This window comes from Anas platyrhynchos, chromosome 5 (assembly GCF_047663525.1).
Source record: "Anas platyrhynchos isolate ZD024472 breed Pekin duck chromosome 5, IASCAAS_PekinDuck_T2T, whole genome shotgun sequence".
Taxonomy (NCBI): domain Eukaryota; kingdom Metazoa; phylum Chordata; class Aves; order Anseriformes; family Anatidae; genus Anas; species Anas platyrhynchos.
The window spans coordinates 34,758,365-34,775,342 of record NC_092591.1 but is presented as its reverse complement, the minus strand read 5'-3'; the positions used below and the strand labels follow the sequence as shown (position 1 = coordinate 34,775,342).

General features: G+C 39.5%; 1 protein-coding gene across 6 annotated transcripts in view; it reads right to left on the bottom strand.

The window, feature by feature from the left end:
• Positions 1–16,978, bottom strand: part of STARD9 (StAR related lipid transfer domain containing 9) — a 106,318-nt gene that overhangs the window by 7,050 nt on the left and 82,290 nt on the right. For all 6 annotated transcript variants that reach the window (XM_027458580.3, XM_027458585.3, XM_027458581.3 and 3 more), the window contains 4 exons: positions 15,416–15,899; positions 3,479–14,569; positions 2,451–2,648; positions 1,285–1,468 (listed from right to left, as the gene is read on the bottom strand). In XM_027458580.3, the coding sequence (XP_027314381.1) occupies positions 1,285–1,468; positions 2,451–2,648; positions 3,479–14,569; positions 15,416–15,899 (11,957 nt within the window). The remainder of the gene's footprint in view (positions 1–1,284; positions 1,469–2,450; positions 2,649–3,478; positions 14,570–15,415; positions 15,900–16,978) is intronic.

Genomic DNA, 16,978 nt, shown 5'->3' with positions numbered 1-16,978 from the left:
AACGCCTAGTCAAATCAGTAACAGCACTAAAAGATGAAAGAGAAATAAGCTGGAGTCCGATTTCTTTCAAGGTGTATTGACAGGACAGACACTGTTGCTTTTTGCTTAATACAGAAGGTATTAAACAAGCAGGCTCATTTGAACCAGTAAGATTATATGACCTACAGGGCAAACCACCATGTAAAACCCACCAGTCTAGGAAAATCTGGATTACTCTGCCATTGTTCTTTAGCTACAAGATTCCAAGCTATCAAACCAATTCTAGGATGTTTAAGGGGAAAATAATATTTAAAAGATCTTTTTTTAGTCCCATTTGTTACTTTTTGCCTGGCATAACTTGCCGGTCAAAAGTAGTTAATAAATACTGAAGGTTTTATTGCAACCAATGCAACAACTCAATGCCAGCCCAAGAGATTAAGAACAAATTACTTAATAAGAAAATACTGAGAACTGCAAGAAGATTTATACTTTGAAGGGTGGTTTTAAGTTTTGTTTTTCAACATAGTTGAAGTACTTTGATGTTTCATACAACAGATATGGAAGCAGATAAGATCTGGTCTAAAGTAAATAGCAAGATCCAGTCATCTACTGGAGATGCCTGAATTCTAGGTGCCTTAAAGGGTGGACAGCAATGAAATGAGTGTTCACCACATATGCACATATGAGGAGAGGAAGTCTGCAGCTATGACTAATGCTGCATTTTCAGGCAGTGACAAAGATTAAGGCATGAAAGTATAGTCAATAACTGGGCAGAGGAGGTACCTCCCAACAAGGTATTGTCCTTGAGTAATGATGAAAAATTCACACACTCAGACAGTGCGAAGTGGGTAACAAAATGCAGAAATAAAAGTACAGGTTAAACACACATACACAGGACAGTCTAAAAAGAGAAACAGGAAAAACAAAACAAAACAACAACAACAATTATGGCGTTTCTGTTTAACTATATGCTGAAATAAAATCAAGATTACCTTTTTAAAGTTTTCCAAAGACTGGGCATATGCCCAGCAGGATGCCTCTGTAAGCTTGATCCAATGAGAAAACAAAAGTTTCTTGCAGAAAAATTGTGCTCAAGAAACAACAGCTCCAGAAAGATGTACTTCAGAAGCATGAACAGTACATCAATTCAGTATTACTGAGATCGTTTTAAGCACAAATTTGGATTTAATTATTTGGTTTTTCTATGCATTATGTCAAACAGGAGAATTACTGAACCACAGAAGTTTCTTTAAAAAACATGCATCGATGTATACAATGCAAAAAAATTTCCTCTGTAACGCTCACCTTCTGTAACTGAGAAAATATTTGCTCCCTTATACGTCTTTTTTCTTGCTCAGCTCTCTCCCGAAGTTTGTCCCTAGCTCGTGCAATCTCTGTTTTGGTTTCCTCTCGTGCCCTCTGATAGTCTCTGAGCATCAGTTCAATCTCTGAAGGGTGCTGAATGCTTCTTCTTTTTGGTTCTTGAACTCTGTAAGGATAGGTAAGTGGGAGAAAACACACATAATATAACAATAACAATATAACAATATAATGGTAGACAGCAAGTTGAATATGAGCCAGCAGTGTGCCCTGGCAGCCAGGAGGGCCAACCGTGTCCTGGGGTGCATCAAGCACGGCATCGCTAGTAGGTCGAGGGAGGTGATTGTCCCGCTCTACTCTGCGCTGGTGCGGCCTCACCTCGAGTACTGTGTGCAGTTCTGGGCACCACAGTATAAAAAGGACATGAAACTGTTAGAGAGTGTCCAGAGGAGGGCAACGAAGATGGTGAAAGGCCTGGAGGGGAAGACGTACGAGGAACGGCTGAGGGCACTGGGCCTGTTCAGCCTGGAGAAGAGGAGGCTGAGGGGAGACCTCATCGCAGTCTACAACTTCCTCGTAAGGGGGTGTCGAGAGGCAGGAGACCTTTTCTCCATTAACACCAGTGACAGGACCCGCAGGAACGGGGTTAAGCTGAGGCAGGGGAAATTTAGGCTTGACATCAGGAGGGGGTTCTTCACAGAGAGGGTGGTTGCACACTGGAACAGGCTCCCCAGGGAAGTGGTCACTGCACCGAGCCTGACTGAATTTAAGAAGAGATTGGACTGTGCACTTAGTCACATGGTCTGAACTTGGGTAGACCTGTGCGGTGTCAAGAGTTGGACTTGATGATCCTTAAGGGTCCCTTCCAACTCAGGATATTCTATGATTCTATGATTCTAATATAACAGTGTATAATGAGTCGAGACTGAATCCTTGGCTTTCCTATATATTATATGTATAAATCAGGTTCTTGTTATAAACTGAAATAAACTTGATGGAAGATTTCAATGAATGTTTGAATAATGGTACATGTTTCTCCTGAGAGACAACTGAGTATCCTGAGACAACTGCCACAGGAGTCTCATCAATGCACTCACATTGCGAGCACTGTTAATAATCATCAGGTAAAAGGGAGGTTTCTAATGCCCTACCTTGTATTTTCCACCACATCTCTTCTCAGCTGCTGCAGATACTCTCGGCGTCTGCTAGGGAGCTCTAGATCCCTGTGACTTGCATCCAGTGTTTGCAACAGACTGAAATGCTTTTGAGGACTCAGACTTCGGCTTCTGTGGTATCTTTGCAGCCTTTTTTCTCTTTCCTTCCTCAGGGTTTCAATAGTCCTCATGTGTCTGTCAGAGAAACACAATTAGAGTGACAAAGTGCACCCTGCAAAGTTACAATTTCTGTTCAGTTGTTTTTTTAAAGCCTTAAATACTAGGTAGCTTTGTAATGTAAGAATTATAGGAATCTAATAATGTTCACTCCCCCTGCAGGTACGCCCTTCAGTCACATGCTAAGAGATGCAGAAATTCTGAAACTTCACAGCTTTTATAACAGTAGGAAATGCATACAAAGGTCTTGGTTAGGGCTTGTAATGTCTTAAAAGGAAAAGTGAGGAAGAAGAATAATGTAGCTCCTCCTGTTTTGTTTTGTTTTTTTTTTTTTTTTTTTTTTTTTAGTTACGACTTCCAAAACATTTCTATAATCCAATCATAATTTAGGAACTTATTTTTTTCATAATTCATTCTGCGTATTTATGGGTATTTACATGTTGGTTTTGGATATTCACACAGCAACATCTATTCACAGAAGCAAGAGATGTGTAAACAGGATGCTTTGATTATTTTTACACTGCAGTAAGTCAATGAAATACACTTGCATGGTCACCAGGTATGCATGACCACTCTTAGAGCTACTGGAAATTTTAAAACTGGGGTGACATTAGATTTGAATTACACTGAATCTTATACTTGTCCTTGTTTCCTTTAAGTAACCTCTAAATTTTCTTTTGAATGCATTATTTAACTATATATAAAACAATTGCAATACTTATTTCTTCACATATAGTTCACTCAGTGTGACCAAGTGATTAAGTGCCCTTTACTGTGTATTATTTATCCTGCATGAAGTTGTACATGAAATGAATTCAAAATACTTAATACAACTCTAAGTAATTTACCTTTCATAAAGCTGTTGCTTTACTGGAATGGCCATCAGGTCATCTGCAGTTCCACTCTGCAGAACCCTCAGCAGCGCGTCCGTTTCCCCAATGCCGTAATTCAGCTTTGCTTCGGTCAGTTCCACACTAAGGGGATGCTGATGCAGATCCAGGTGTATGCCAGACATAATCTGAGCACGTTCTCTCTGAAGTCTCTCAATCTCTCTGCTTCTGCTGTCACACAGCTGGGATTTCCCTTCTATTTCCATTGCTTGTTTGCTTCCAGGCTTAGTTTCTGCCTGACTTTGTAAGTCAGTTACACTGCCACTCAGGCTGAGTAACGAAGGAGGAGGACTGCCCTTCACACCACACCAGTTGCTGAATTTATTGTGTATGGGTAAGTCACGAAGACTGTAGCTCCGAGGCCTATAAGGCTTTACAAAAGTATTTTTGTTCAGAGGAATTTCAGTGTCACATTCAGTTTCTGTGACAGAACTTGTATTGTCATCTTGGAAGGAAGTTTGCACATCACTCATATCAGAGAGGAGAGGGCAGCTGCTTTCATTTTTCCAGAAGTCACGAAATTGTAGAGAAGATGCTTCTACCAGAGGTTCTGAGGACTCATTAATGTTTGCCTTACTTAAACACGTGGCACTACTTTTTTGATGAAAAAGTAAGTCAGATTTTGGAGGTGAGTAGTTGTAAATCAAAGCAGAATCAGAATTACCAACATAATTTTCATGTCTAATTCCACCTAAAGAGCCTCTTCCTCCCCCTGTGACGTACGTGCAACGAAGTGAACGTGCCAGTGGATTGCAGTCTCTAACATCACCTGTTAAAACCTCCGTATGGCCAGAGACCTCTAACATACTGCTGGAGTGATACAGTCGTTTTGCACAAATTGTAGTGTGTGCGCCAACAGTGTATCTATGCTGTTGTTCCACATCTTCTGAACCATCCTTTCCTAAAAACTTTTTGGCTGCTTTTTTATCTGAGAAACCTCCAGATGTGTTTCTTACACCCTTGCTGTCTCTAGAAGTGCTTGATTCGCTATCTGTTTCAGTCTGTGAAAAATTGTCCACGTGAGGTTCTATGCCAGACTGCAGACCTGACCTTTGCTTTCTCTGACTGTGAAGGGGACTTAAAGCATCACCGGAATATCCCAAAGGTTCCTTAATAGAGCAGGCAGGCTTACTGAAAGCATTCTGGCTTTTGGGGCTAGCACTAAGAGTAAGAATAGGAGAGGAGGCCCTATCCACTAACAGTGTATTTTTGTAACGAAGTTTTCTTTCTACTGGAACCTCTGGTTCATTAACACTTCTTTTATCCAGAGTACAAGATGCTGGAGATTGAAAGGTGCTATTAGTAGGGCTGCTAACAACAGTGCATGAAGAATCATCTTTCCCTGAACTCAGTGAAGATGATGTGACAGATGAAACTCTGGTACTAGCAAAAGCAGCATTCTGCTGTGTATTTAATGATGTTTTTTGAAAATCTAAGGTTGGAGTAGATGCTCTGGGTAAGAAAGGCAGACGCATAAAGGAATCTTCTAAAATGCTGTCAAGACTGTCATGGAAGTCAGGATTGTTCAGATTTCTCATCTCTGTTTGTTCTTGTGCTCTTTCTTCAAGAGTGAGAGTTTCCTCCTTCCTTTTGGGAATCTTACCTACATCTGCAACTACTCCTTCCAAATCACAGTCTGCTGTTTGAGCTGCCCTTAATTCGTTTTCCATTTTTACCTGCACTTGTTTTTCTTCATGTTTACTTCGAGGTTCTTCCAAAGTCTCAGTTTGAGTGCCTATATCTGCTGTAGTTTGAGTGCAGCTATCCGATCTAGCAGCTTTTGCACCTTCTTCAGTTTTTCTTTGGCTTATTTTGGCATTTTGTTCATTATCTATAATATTTTGTTGGGAGAGGTTTCCCAATAGCTCAGAAGTGTTCTGGATAAGCTGTGACAGGTGCATGGAGAGGTTCTGCATGCTTGTCCAAGAAGAATGTTGCTGAAGTAAATCTCTGTTTGTTTCCTGCTTTCTGGCAGAAATGTCTGTGTAGCTTCTCTGGTGTCTTCTCTGCCTTTTATACCTTGCTGTAGCCACTGTTTGTGTTCCCTGCTCACATGTAATCCCTGGTGATTTTTTAGAAGACCTTTCTGACTCAGAAGGATATAACAGTACAATTTCATCAACCTGCATTGCAGAGTTACCAGGCTGCACTGAAGGATTCTCAAATTCAGCAGTGTTATTTTCTGTGTTAGTTTTCGGTGTTTCAATGGATACATTGCTATACTGCTTGGTATTGTCACTTGAGTAAGCAGATTCGAAGCCTTGTCTGACATCCCATCCTTGAAGGCCTTCAATGCTGCTTAAAGTGCTCGACAAAACTTTTGCAGTAGCATATGAACTGAGATGAGAATGAAAAGGAGAATTCTGAGAATTCAGTCCATTGTCCACACTGGAACATCTCGTAACTTTACGACTGTCCAGGTTTAAAGGCATTTGATTGCAAGACACATCACTTGCACTTCCAAAAACATACTGCTTCCAACCAATCTTGCACAATTCATCTTGTTGCCACGGATGAATATATGGGTTGATATCACTTGAATTAAAATGCATTGCATCTTTATTGTCTTGTGAAAACTTATCTGTTCCTGGCTGGTATCCAGCTTCTTCAGCTCTCCCTTCACTACACTGAGCTACAGAACTGCTCTTTGAATGGGTATTTTCTTCTGCACCCACAGCGCTGTGAGCTGTGTGCAGTAAAGATGGAGAATGAACAGTCCTGTCTTTTGAAGACTGGCTGCTTTGGGTTCTTGCTGCATAATGTACATTTTTTAGATCGCAGTTTGCAAGCTTCTTAGTCTGTGTCATTCTTTGCTGAAATCTGGGTTTAGATTTAACCTGCAGAAAGTTCTTTGATTCCTGCTTTGAAAATCTTTCAACTCCATGAAGATCATCTTCAGTTGGTGATGGAGGCTCTACACTCATATTTAAATCTTGTAATGATTTAGATGCAGAATATAACAAAGGATCTACCTTAGATGAAGCTTCAGAAGTATAATCTAGATCAGAGAACACAGCAATAGCTGGGGCTGATAGTCTATGACTTTGTAGGTAAGGTCTCTGTTCACTTCGTGTACAGCTGTTTGTATTCTGGATAGCAGACCATGACCTTTTGCTCCTGAATTGTACCAATTTGGATTCTTGCGTAGGCAAATCATGGTCTTCTGTTAAAAATTTTAAGGAGTTTGTTTCATTATTCATTAAATAAAACTTCAGTCTTTCTGATTTCAGAGTCTCATTCTTCATTGTATCACCTCCTGTTGTTGAACAACTGTCTGCATCAGCATCAATACTTGAACCTGCATTATTTTTGCAAAGTACAATCCATTTTCTAGCATCTGTATTTGTTTGACCTGGATTAGCACCACCTGTAGGCACATAATGACAGTTGCCTTGCAGATCTGCAGGACTTTTTTCAAAACCTAAAACAGTGTGATACAGTTGTCTGGGATCACTGCTTCTGCTCTTTGCTGGACCAAATGAATCGCACGTGTGTTCAGGATCCACGTTAACATCTCCTGGAAAATCTGTATCCGTTACATCTTGTGGGTCTATTAATTCACTTGTAGAATCTGAAGATACTGCAGTTTGCTTTTCAGCTTCTCTATTTACTGTTTTCCTTTGCTTTTTCTCTACTACAGATTGTTTAGCCTCAGTACTTGAATGCAGTTGTTCCTCATTTCTGTTAAGTATTTTTCTCATTTGTCCCTCTTCAACCAGAATTGACCTTCCAGTATCCCAAAGAGGTAATGATGGTAATGACAGAGAATCAGCGTCATCTGAAACTTTATTTGTGTGTTCTGTACAAGCTTTCTGCGCTAGAACTTTACCCCAGTGGTGCTGATCAACTTTGATATCATTGTCAAATTGTTGACAATTACTTCCATATACAGGTTCCACATCTACAGTGGAATTTTCATACAAAGTAGGGTCTGTGTCTGATACTGGATAATGCCTGTTTTCTTTTGCAAGAGAAAGTAAAATACTTCCTGAAGCATGTACTGGTTCATCAAATACCACAGACTTATCAGACTGAGTGTCTTGCATTTGTAAAACAGCAAATGGAGGGTGCTTTAATATACTGGTATGTGAAATACCACATGTGCCAGTTACACCATGGTCTATATCTGCAGCTGAAGAAGATTCTGAAAATGCTGTTAAGGACGGGTAATTAACTTCTGCACATGTTTGGGGAAGATCTTCTTTTACAGACTGCACATCTGCAGAACCTGAGGATACTTGCTCTGTCAAAATGGGGTCCTGAAGTGAGTCCTCAAGATGACTAAATATTAGAGATTTTGAGTCATCAAGTAAACAAGTATTGAAAGCGCTGAAATTTTTACAGCTTTGAAACAGTTTATCTGTTGGAGCATCTTCTGCAAAGTAGGCTGGAAGACACTTTGATTCTTTACTGCCAATCTCCCGTAGGCTTTGAACAGCAAGCATGCCCGATTCTGGTACAGTCATACTAGAAGTGTTACTGTAGTGCTCTAAGTACTCGTGCATTTTGTTTTCTTTAGTATCATTGCAATTCTGGAAAGAACCTTGAATTATTTTCCCATTTTGATCTGTTCCCACAGCTTCGTCAGGGAGTTTTTTATTCTGAGCATCTGTGGCCTCTGTTACTGCAGAATTATTCCTTTCATCTCCTTTTTGAGGAACATCAGGAAAAGTTACAGATACGCTTAAATCAGTTGACTCTCTTTCAAAGTATTTCGTTTCTTCAGAGAGAACAGCATCATTTTTACATTTGTCTCCATTGCTGTCAATCAAAAATTCTGCAAATGATACTGGGCTATGCATGAGACCAGGGCTGCTCTTGTAATTTAGAAGCTCTTTATTAGAATGTGGATTTTCCCACAGAGAGTTTTTCAGACTTTCTGAAAGGGTAGAAATGTTCTCAGAAATGGCACTCTCTGGACAGTCTACACAGCACTTTTCTGAAGTCCTGTGTCCCTGATTTTCTCTTGGCTCATGCTGATACCCAGATATACCAGGAAACCCTGCATTATCATTTTTACTGCTTGTTATACTACAACTTGTGTTTAAGCATTTCTCCTTGTCATCATGTTGTGATGGACTCCCTGAGTGAAGTTCTTTCTCAGTCATATTAATGCTGTGAAATATTTTTTGAGAAGAGATTTCCTGTGTAGAATGCTTTGCTTTTTCCCCTACATCTTCCATCACTTCTTTCTCTGAAAAAGAAAGCAGGTTTGAATTATCCAAGTGCAGTGAATCAGGCATGATGGTATCCTTTTCCTCTTGAAATCGTTCTTCTATGGAATTAAAGCAGTCTTTTGATATGTTGTTAACCATTAAATCCACACTGGGTTCTTCATTGGAGTTGCTATTATCCTGAATTTTATCTTCAGATGAATCAATTTTTTCCACAGAAAATGGATTTTCTTCTGCTCCTTGCTTAAGTGCAACAGTTTCAGATTCATCGCCGCCCACACAATAGAGCACAGAAGAGCTGTTCTCACTGACAGGTTGCCCAGGTGCAGAATTGGGTATATTGTTACATACAACGGGTTCTTCCTCCTGTCTGTCCAGAGCAGTCTTGTTTTGTGGGAAAGCTTCGTTTCTACTTTGAATTTTATCAGAAAGAGATGCGTCAGCTCCCTCTTTGTTGACTGTTTTACCTGGAGTACTGACACAGACTTCATTCTCCACTAGTGTTTCATAGTAAGGAAGAACCGCTCCCGTTCCAGCACAGCTATTAGATGGTTTTGTATGCCCTTCCAAAGTAGTGGGATCATCTGGAACAACATGAGAATTATCAATTACTCCAAGATAGAAAAGTTGATTTACAGACTGGCACAGAGAGTCTTTATCTGAATCTTCATGGATGTTTTCAGTAGACTTCAGTGTTGCTGGTGGATTTTGCTGCTTGCTGGTATCTTCATTGCTTCCAGAAAAGCTGGTAGACACCCACTGGCTTTCTCTTAAGATTTCATCTAATCTGCTGTCATCATGGCAACCATCTTTGTTTTCAGGGAATAGTTCACTGAGGTTTTGTAGAATGATCAGTTCTACCTCCTCTGTGTTTTCTAAAAACATCTGCCTTTCTCTGTCTGTTTTGTCCATTTGTTCTAGATTCATCAAATGCACTTTCTCATCACCAAGTCTGGAGCCTATGGAATCCAATCCACAAATTTCACGTTTTATAATGATACTTTCATTCAATTTTTCTGAAGTGCCATGCTCAGGATATTGCACAGAGCAACTCATATATGTGTGGCTGTCCTCTTTAAAGCGGAGACGTTTAGATTCTTGCCCAATTGTATATTTGTCAATATTAATATTATCATCAACTGAACACTCATATACATCAGTATCTGTCATCACCGTGTTTCTTGCATCTGTAGCAGGGTCCGCTGAGCCACCATCTTCCCTCATTTCAGTAGGATCACAGTACTGTGAATCATCTACTGACGGTACATTGTCTTCTAGTCCTGAAGCTGTAAGGTATCTTTCAGGGATCTCATACTGATTTAAAATTTCTTCTTCATCATCTCTATCACAATTCATCTGATGCAGAGCTGAAGACTCTTCAGGAAATAAAACATTTTTGTCTGCGCATATGACTTTGTGCTTCATAGTTGGTCCCTCAGTGTTTGTCATGATAATTTGTTCTTCACTCTCAGTCACTTCACATCCACTAACCTTGTTTTCCTGGTCAAAGTTTGCATGGGGTAAGCAATTTGGTATAAAATGTTCAGGTAAATTGCTAGACTCTACTTGCTTTTCATTTTTTTCTAAACTATTTCCTTGCCTACCTGTGATTAGTACTGTTGCAGCTACGTCCTCCATATCAAACACATTTTCTGTCGTTCTGTTTATCTGTAAAAGCCCTTCACAAGCATCAAGGAAGCCTAACGTATCCTGTGTAACATCTGTTGTGTGGGAACACACAGCTGAAGGAGCGTTTTGGGGAGAAACAGAAAGCTCCGGTGAATAAATAGCAATTTCTATTTTCTCACTTTTCTTTTTTGGACAAAAGCTGTTTGTTTTCAGACAGCTATCAGAACACATGAATGCTTTTGATTCCTGAGTGTGTTCCACATCAGTGCTACCTACCTGTGATTCATCTTTCTCTGCCTCTTCATGTGTCAGGCACAGGTTTGTATAAACCTCACACTGAACTTCAGAAGCTACAATATCAATAGGTTTATTCTCTGCACTCCTATCTGCAGTTACACTTTGGGCTTTGGGTACTGGGTAGTCAGGTAAACTTTCTACCTGTCCAGATTTAATTTCCAACATGTTTTTTTCTAAGTTGACTGCACTATTCATCAACTTTGTCTCTTCTTCATCAGTGTTGGCTTTTGCATTCTGATAAGGAAACATAGCTTCTTCTGGATCAGTTTTTGTTTTTCTTAAAAACTTGTATTCTTTGTTTATATACAGACTCTCCTCTTGAGAAACAGTAGCCAACTTATTTGTGTTGTATTCAAATACTCCGAATTCTGAGTTTACATGATCTTCAACAAGTAAAATGTCCTCTGGGCAATCACTTTCAAAACAGGCTTCTTTCTCTACTCTTGATTCAAGTGAAGATTTATTCTTTGTTTTTGTTTCCAATTGAATAGTTGCATCAAATTCCACAGAAATGTCAGTCAGCTTATACATACTGTTTTTTTCCCCTGGTGATTTTGAAGAACATGTGGTACAAAGGTCATTGGAATCTATGTCAGAACAACTTTTTGTGGTACCGACTTCCATAGTATGATTAGGTGTAGCATCACCATCTCCTTTCACTATTGTGGCATGCTCCAATAATTTATCACAACTTTCAGTCTCAGAAGCACTTTGAAAAAGATTAACTTTTGGTGAAGCTTGGTAAAATACACTTGAATTGGATTCTGGGAGCAAATTATTTGTACTCTCACAAACAGCAGCAGGGAAGGACTCAGTGTCCTTCCCATTTACATTCACCGTGAGGTAACTTGCTTCATTTACCATTAGGTTTTTATATTTGGGTAGAAAGTCCTTCTGAACTACAACCTGAGAATCGCTTTCACTGCTTTCTGCTCTTATATTGTCAGTGCACAATGTAGAATTTTCTGAAATATGTTGGGATAAGCAGCCTACAGGACCATCTGCTAGCACACATTCAGGGGAGTAATTTTTTGAAACAGGTTTGCTTTTGAATTCGTAATGATTCGATGAAGACAACTCCGGATCCTTTGGTTCATATTCTTCATCATCTCTGAATGAAGGTGCTTCTGACACAATCTCTGCCAAGCTATCCATGCTTGTTTCCATACAGATTTTCTCTTTTTGAGACAACTCTACTGGTGTTGCAGATTGGTCATAACTTGCACTGTAAGCTAGAACTAAAGGGTTACATTTATATGTTACCTTCTTTGAGGAAAAATCTGTGTCTATGGTTATTTCTTCTGCAGGTATTTGTTCATAATCTGTATCTTGCATTGTTTCCAAATTACTCTCCCCAGACCTAAGACCTAGCGTAACAGCTGACTCGGCTCCTTGTCTAGCCAATACCTGAAGCTCATAAACGCTTCCTAGAGAGCAGTTCTGATTTGTTAAGTTACTGAGAAAGAAACCTTCATCACAACATGTTGGTATTTCCCTTCTTGGAAAAAGCTGCACATGGTTTCCAAACTGAACTTGTTCTACTGCAGAACTCTGTGTTGAGGCCATGTTATAAGTAAGTCCTGTGGAAGATTCAGCAGCAGGTGAATTGACAGATGCACTTCCAGTGTTCAAATCTGTTATCTTTGATTCTGTCAAGTTATTGTAGTCATCATCTAGGTCATCTTTTTCAATAGTTCTGAAGAAATCATCTTCTAAATCTGAATCTACACAGCCATTCCTCTGCTCCAAAACATGCACAGGCAACACAGAAATAAAAGGTGCTTTTTCCAGATTGTGATCTTTTGGCAGCTCTGGATGAGTTGTAGGGAGAGAATCCTCTTCTTTTCCAGGTACCAGTGACAAGCAGTCTGCAGTGGAGGTGCTTTCCAAACAGCCAAATGTTTGTGTGCATTCAGTGGTAGACCTGTAAGAAGATAATTCATTCAGTTGTTCTTGTTCAGGATGATTTGACGTTGAATGTTCATAATAATCAGGTTTTGCTGAAATGCAAACAAACGAAGAGCTTGGTCCTACTGAACTAACAAATGAGGATGTTATGTCTTGAGATTCCAAAGGAGAATTTTCATTAGCATTTGTCCATTCCTCAGTAATCCTATTTAATGATCCATTCTCAGAAACTCTGCTTGCAGCTGTTGTTTCAGGTAAAGGTATTTCTGATGTGTCAGAGGAGAAAGATGAGTTTAATTCATTTATACTATGTGATAAATGAGTAATGCTGTGTATCTGCTTAGAGCCAGAAACAAAAGAAAATTCAGCAGCTGACTGTTTTAGGTCATCTTTCTTCAGCCAACCCTCTGGTTTGCTCAAAGAGTAGAGATGAGCGTTTTGAAATTCCAGATTTCCATGGGAAGAAGGTACTGTTATTCTGGGGCTGCCAATTTCAACCTTTGAGTCACAGGAAGACTGAGCAGCCACAGGAAGACCATAATATAGCTGCCTATCAATTGACCTTTCTTGTTGTACAAAAGAGACTGTTGCCTCCTTCAGAAACTGCTTGCAAGCATTACTGGAAGCAGGCTGTGATTTAGTGTCCAAGTAGAAGGAACTACTCAGCTTTAGGTTGTACCTTGTTCCTTCTGTATCTCTATCACAGTTTCTGGACTCACAGTCTTCCTCAGTCTGTATAGTTGGTGATGTTGGAGTTTGTAACTTCCAAAAAATCTCTGCTGGCACTTCATCAGATGAATCAGATTTGGATTCTTCTACTGGGTCTTCTGCTGGTACCTCTTCTCCATCACCCAAGCTGTCCAGAGAAAAGCTTCTTTCGGCCCTTCCCAGCCTCCTGTGTGATGCGTAGGATGTCACCAGAGATGAAAGATGGTGTTCAGTTCTGCTTTTGTAAAGCCTAGCTGGCTGATGGGGAGCCTTTAACTTGTGAAACTGGCTTTTATTTCGCATTTTGACTTTATTTTCCTTTTCTACCAGAGAGTCTTGTGACATTTGACTGTCATCGCTCTCAGAATCTTCTGGGTTGGCAAAACATTTATTTCTGCTGAAATCTTCTTGTTTCAGTTTCTCTGCAAAAGCTTTTGCATAAGCACAGGAGAGCGAATCTACAGAATAGGAACTGTCAGTATCAGAAATCTCATTTTCATCATCTTCTTGCCAGTTCCCCAGCATATCTGTGGCTGTTTTGGACACTCCAGCACTTAACAGCTCAGCACTGTGCCATTTCTTTTCAGCATAAGAAAGTGGTGTCTGTGTGTTTATCTTAGTGAGATTTCCAACTGATGTTGCTACCATCAGAAATTCCTGCTGTTCCACTGACGATTTCTCATGATTTCGCAAGGCTGAGGTTGGTTCTCTCTTCAGATTCTTGGCTGTTTGGTTTAGATGTGCTGATGGCAGGTTTCCGTACACTACGTCTTTCTTCATTTCTTTAGCAAAATTTTCTGGAGAATTATGGCCCTTCCCGTTGATATCCATTCTAGTCTTTTTATTGGATACCTGAGCTCTGTTTTGTTCTAGATAGCTATTTGCAGGCTGACTCAAATCTCCCGGCACCTTCGCTTTTGTCATTCTTGTCACTGTAATGAAGGTTTGAGGTTCATCTTTCTCCTTAAAATGATCGGGAGAAGAGCCCTTAGAAGTCTGATTTTGACATCCAGCTTGCCCTGTGCTATCATTCAGCTTTTCCATTTTTTGATCATTTTTATTGATATGAGCCATGATAGCTGAATCATTAGAGTCCCTTTCTGCTCCTTTTTTACTTCTAAATGAGGATGCTTTTTGTTTTTCAGTTAGCTGCTTCTGTACTAAAAAGGAGGTACCTTTTTCATCATTAAGGTCATCATCCCTGGAAACATCTTTAACTTTTCTGAAAGGATGTTCTACAGATGACAACTTCTCAGATGTATTGCCTTCACAGCATTGGTCGGTATTTGGTGAGGTAGATAACTTTGAGATAGTCTCCCCCTTCAACAAACAGCTGTGGGAATAAATAAGAAATATAGGCCAATACTTGCTTGAATAACATACTTTACATTTCGACATCAGTAACACCTTGCATTTTAAGAGTAATGACACATGAAGCAAGAACCTCAATGCCTTTCAAACTCAGTTTCTAGAGAGAATTAAAAAAATGCATATTCTGTCAGTGACCATACAATCCAGTCCCGTAGATATCCTGAAATAATTTCTATAAAGCAAAAGAATAACTTGATGCTGTGTTGTATAGCTTGGTATTTAGTCTCTATAGTCTAAAGTAGCTGCAAATGTTAGTTAAAAGTAAAGGATAGCTCTTAAGTCATAGTAATTCACTTAGCAGAGTTAAGCTAATTCCTGCTTCTGGGACTATGCCGTGATAATGACACTGTCACCCCAATTTTTAGCATTGTGTAGAGATGTTCATTTAGCTTGAGAATCACCCTAATGATAAAAATGCTCAGAAGGAATACTTTGACTCTAATTACAATAAAATAATGGAGAAATTATTATTTAACAGTAATTTGAACAAGGTAAGAACAAAAAATTAACTCACTTCTGGAAAACATTTACAATGAGGTAAAAAATGCAGAAAAGCTTGAGAGAGGAAAGAAACAAAACACTGAGAAAGACTGTGTCAGAGAGGTAAGCCATGAATGCACTGTACAAATCTAAGGAAAAAGAACAAACAACTCCAGTGTGGCATACAGTATAGTATATTCAGTGATATTACAAGTTTTAGCATTGTATCAATAAACTGAAAGGCATTCTGGATTACAGGTGGCCAGTGAAAATACCTTAATTTAAATTATTTTTGAGAGTGCAGAGGAATTGGTAGATGTTAACTTACCTGGGTACCCGGGGCAGATGGAAGTTACAGAACGAATGCTGCCTGTGTTGCAAGGAACTTGAACCCAATGACCTCCTCCTCTTTTGTAACGGGTGATCCCGAGAGGCCTGTACTGCAATATTTTGGTTTAGGACTCGGGGTTGTTTCACACACACTTCACTGAGCCAGCAGCTAGCTTCTAGCTGCTCTAGATTTTGTTTGGCTTCCAATAATTTCTGCTTCTTGACTATCCTTTCCAGCTGGAATTTGACCTTTTTCCGTCTAATGTTTCTTTCTGCCTTTTTTAAGGAGTACCTTCTCAAGAGCTCCAGCTGCACCAGTGTTTTCTTGTTCTGCTGCAGCAGGGAAGGACAGATTTCCTGCCCAATGCTACTCTGCACCTCAGCCTCTGCATACAGTGTAGATTCTGTTTGCACTGCAAACTCCCTCTGTTGTTGCTGAAGGGCAGCTAGTCGGTTATTCTCATTTATAAGCCACTGTTGGTCTGTAAACAAAACAATGATTGAAAGAAAGTAAAAATCATAGGAGAAAAATTATTCATTAAGTTAATTGTCCATGAGAGCCATTTCAGAACAGAATTCCTACATATGTAGAGCAAAGCCTTGACAAGACATTTAGAGAAAAATGTATCATTAGTGTACTGAAAACCCATTGGGAGAAACGCTCAGGTAGCAACTAATACTGCAAGATATGAACAGGGGGTTTGGCTGACACAGCTAAGAAACTGGTGAATAAGACCTTGTCTGTAAGCAAAAAGTTTAACACTTTCCAAAAGGATAGAGACTTAGATATTCAATTTCTCAGAGATTACACTCAATTATCTCAATGTTTTTTCTTACAATACAGAGGACATATTTCAGTGCCCAAGTTTCTTCCTGCACAATTTTCAGTCATGAGGAAGGTATCTGCAGTAGTGAACTATGACTTGATCAGCTTTTATAATGTGAAATACACTACTACTTTTGCCTTAACTACTCTGAAGTCACATTTTAAAGTTCAAATGCCTTACATAGGGAATGAACATATGTGCACTGTGAGAGGAGTTAACACGGGAACAACTACAGCTGCTTCAGAAGCACTTGCAAAAATGCCTGATCAGAGCCCATACATCTCGCACATGAGCACATTAGCATGCAATGTACTTGAAATCAATGAGAAATTCCTGTGGCAAGGACATGGGTGAAGGCAATGCAATCTTTAGTTATAAGATGAACACACCCAAAAAAGGCATATCACCAGTCAATGCATACATGTATTTCTCAAAAAATCTCCAGTCTACTCCATAAAGGGAGTTATATTCTCTCTTTTAATGAATGTCCCCCATATTTCATAAATGCTAAACATGCTTCTCTCACAAACCAATTGATTAGCCTCATTTGATAACAGAGTATTTTACATCTGCTTAAATTATTCATCTTTTCTAAGTATTCAGAGAACCTGATCTTTGCAGTCAATGGGGAGGCAGTAGAGGACACAGAATACCACGTTGATTTGTTTTTAACTCTTGAAGCAAGACCACTTTACTCCATGCAGGGGAAGTGCTTAGTGGTTTTTCAGCATTTA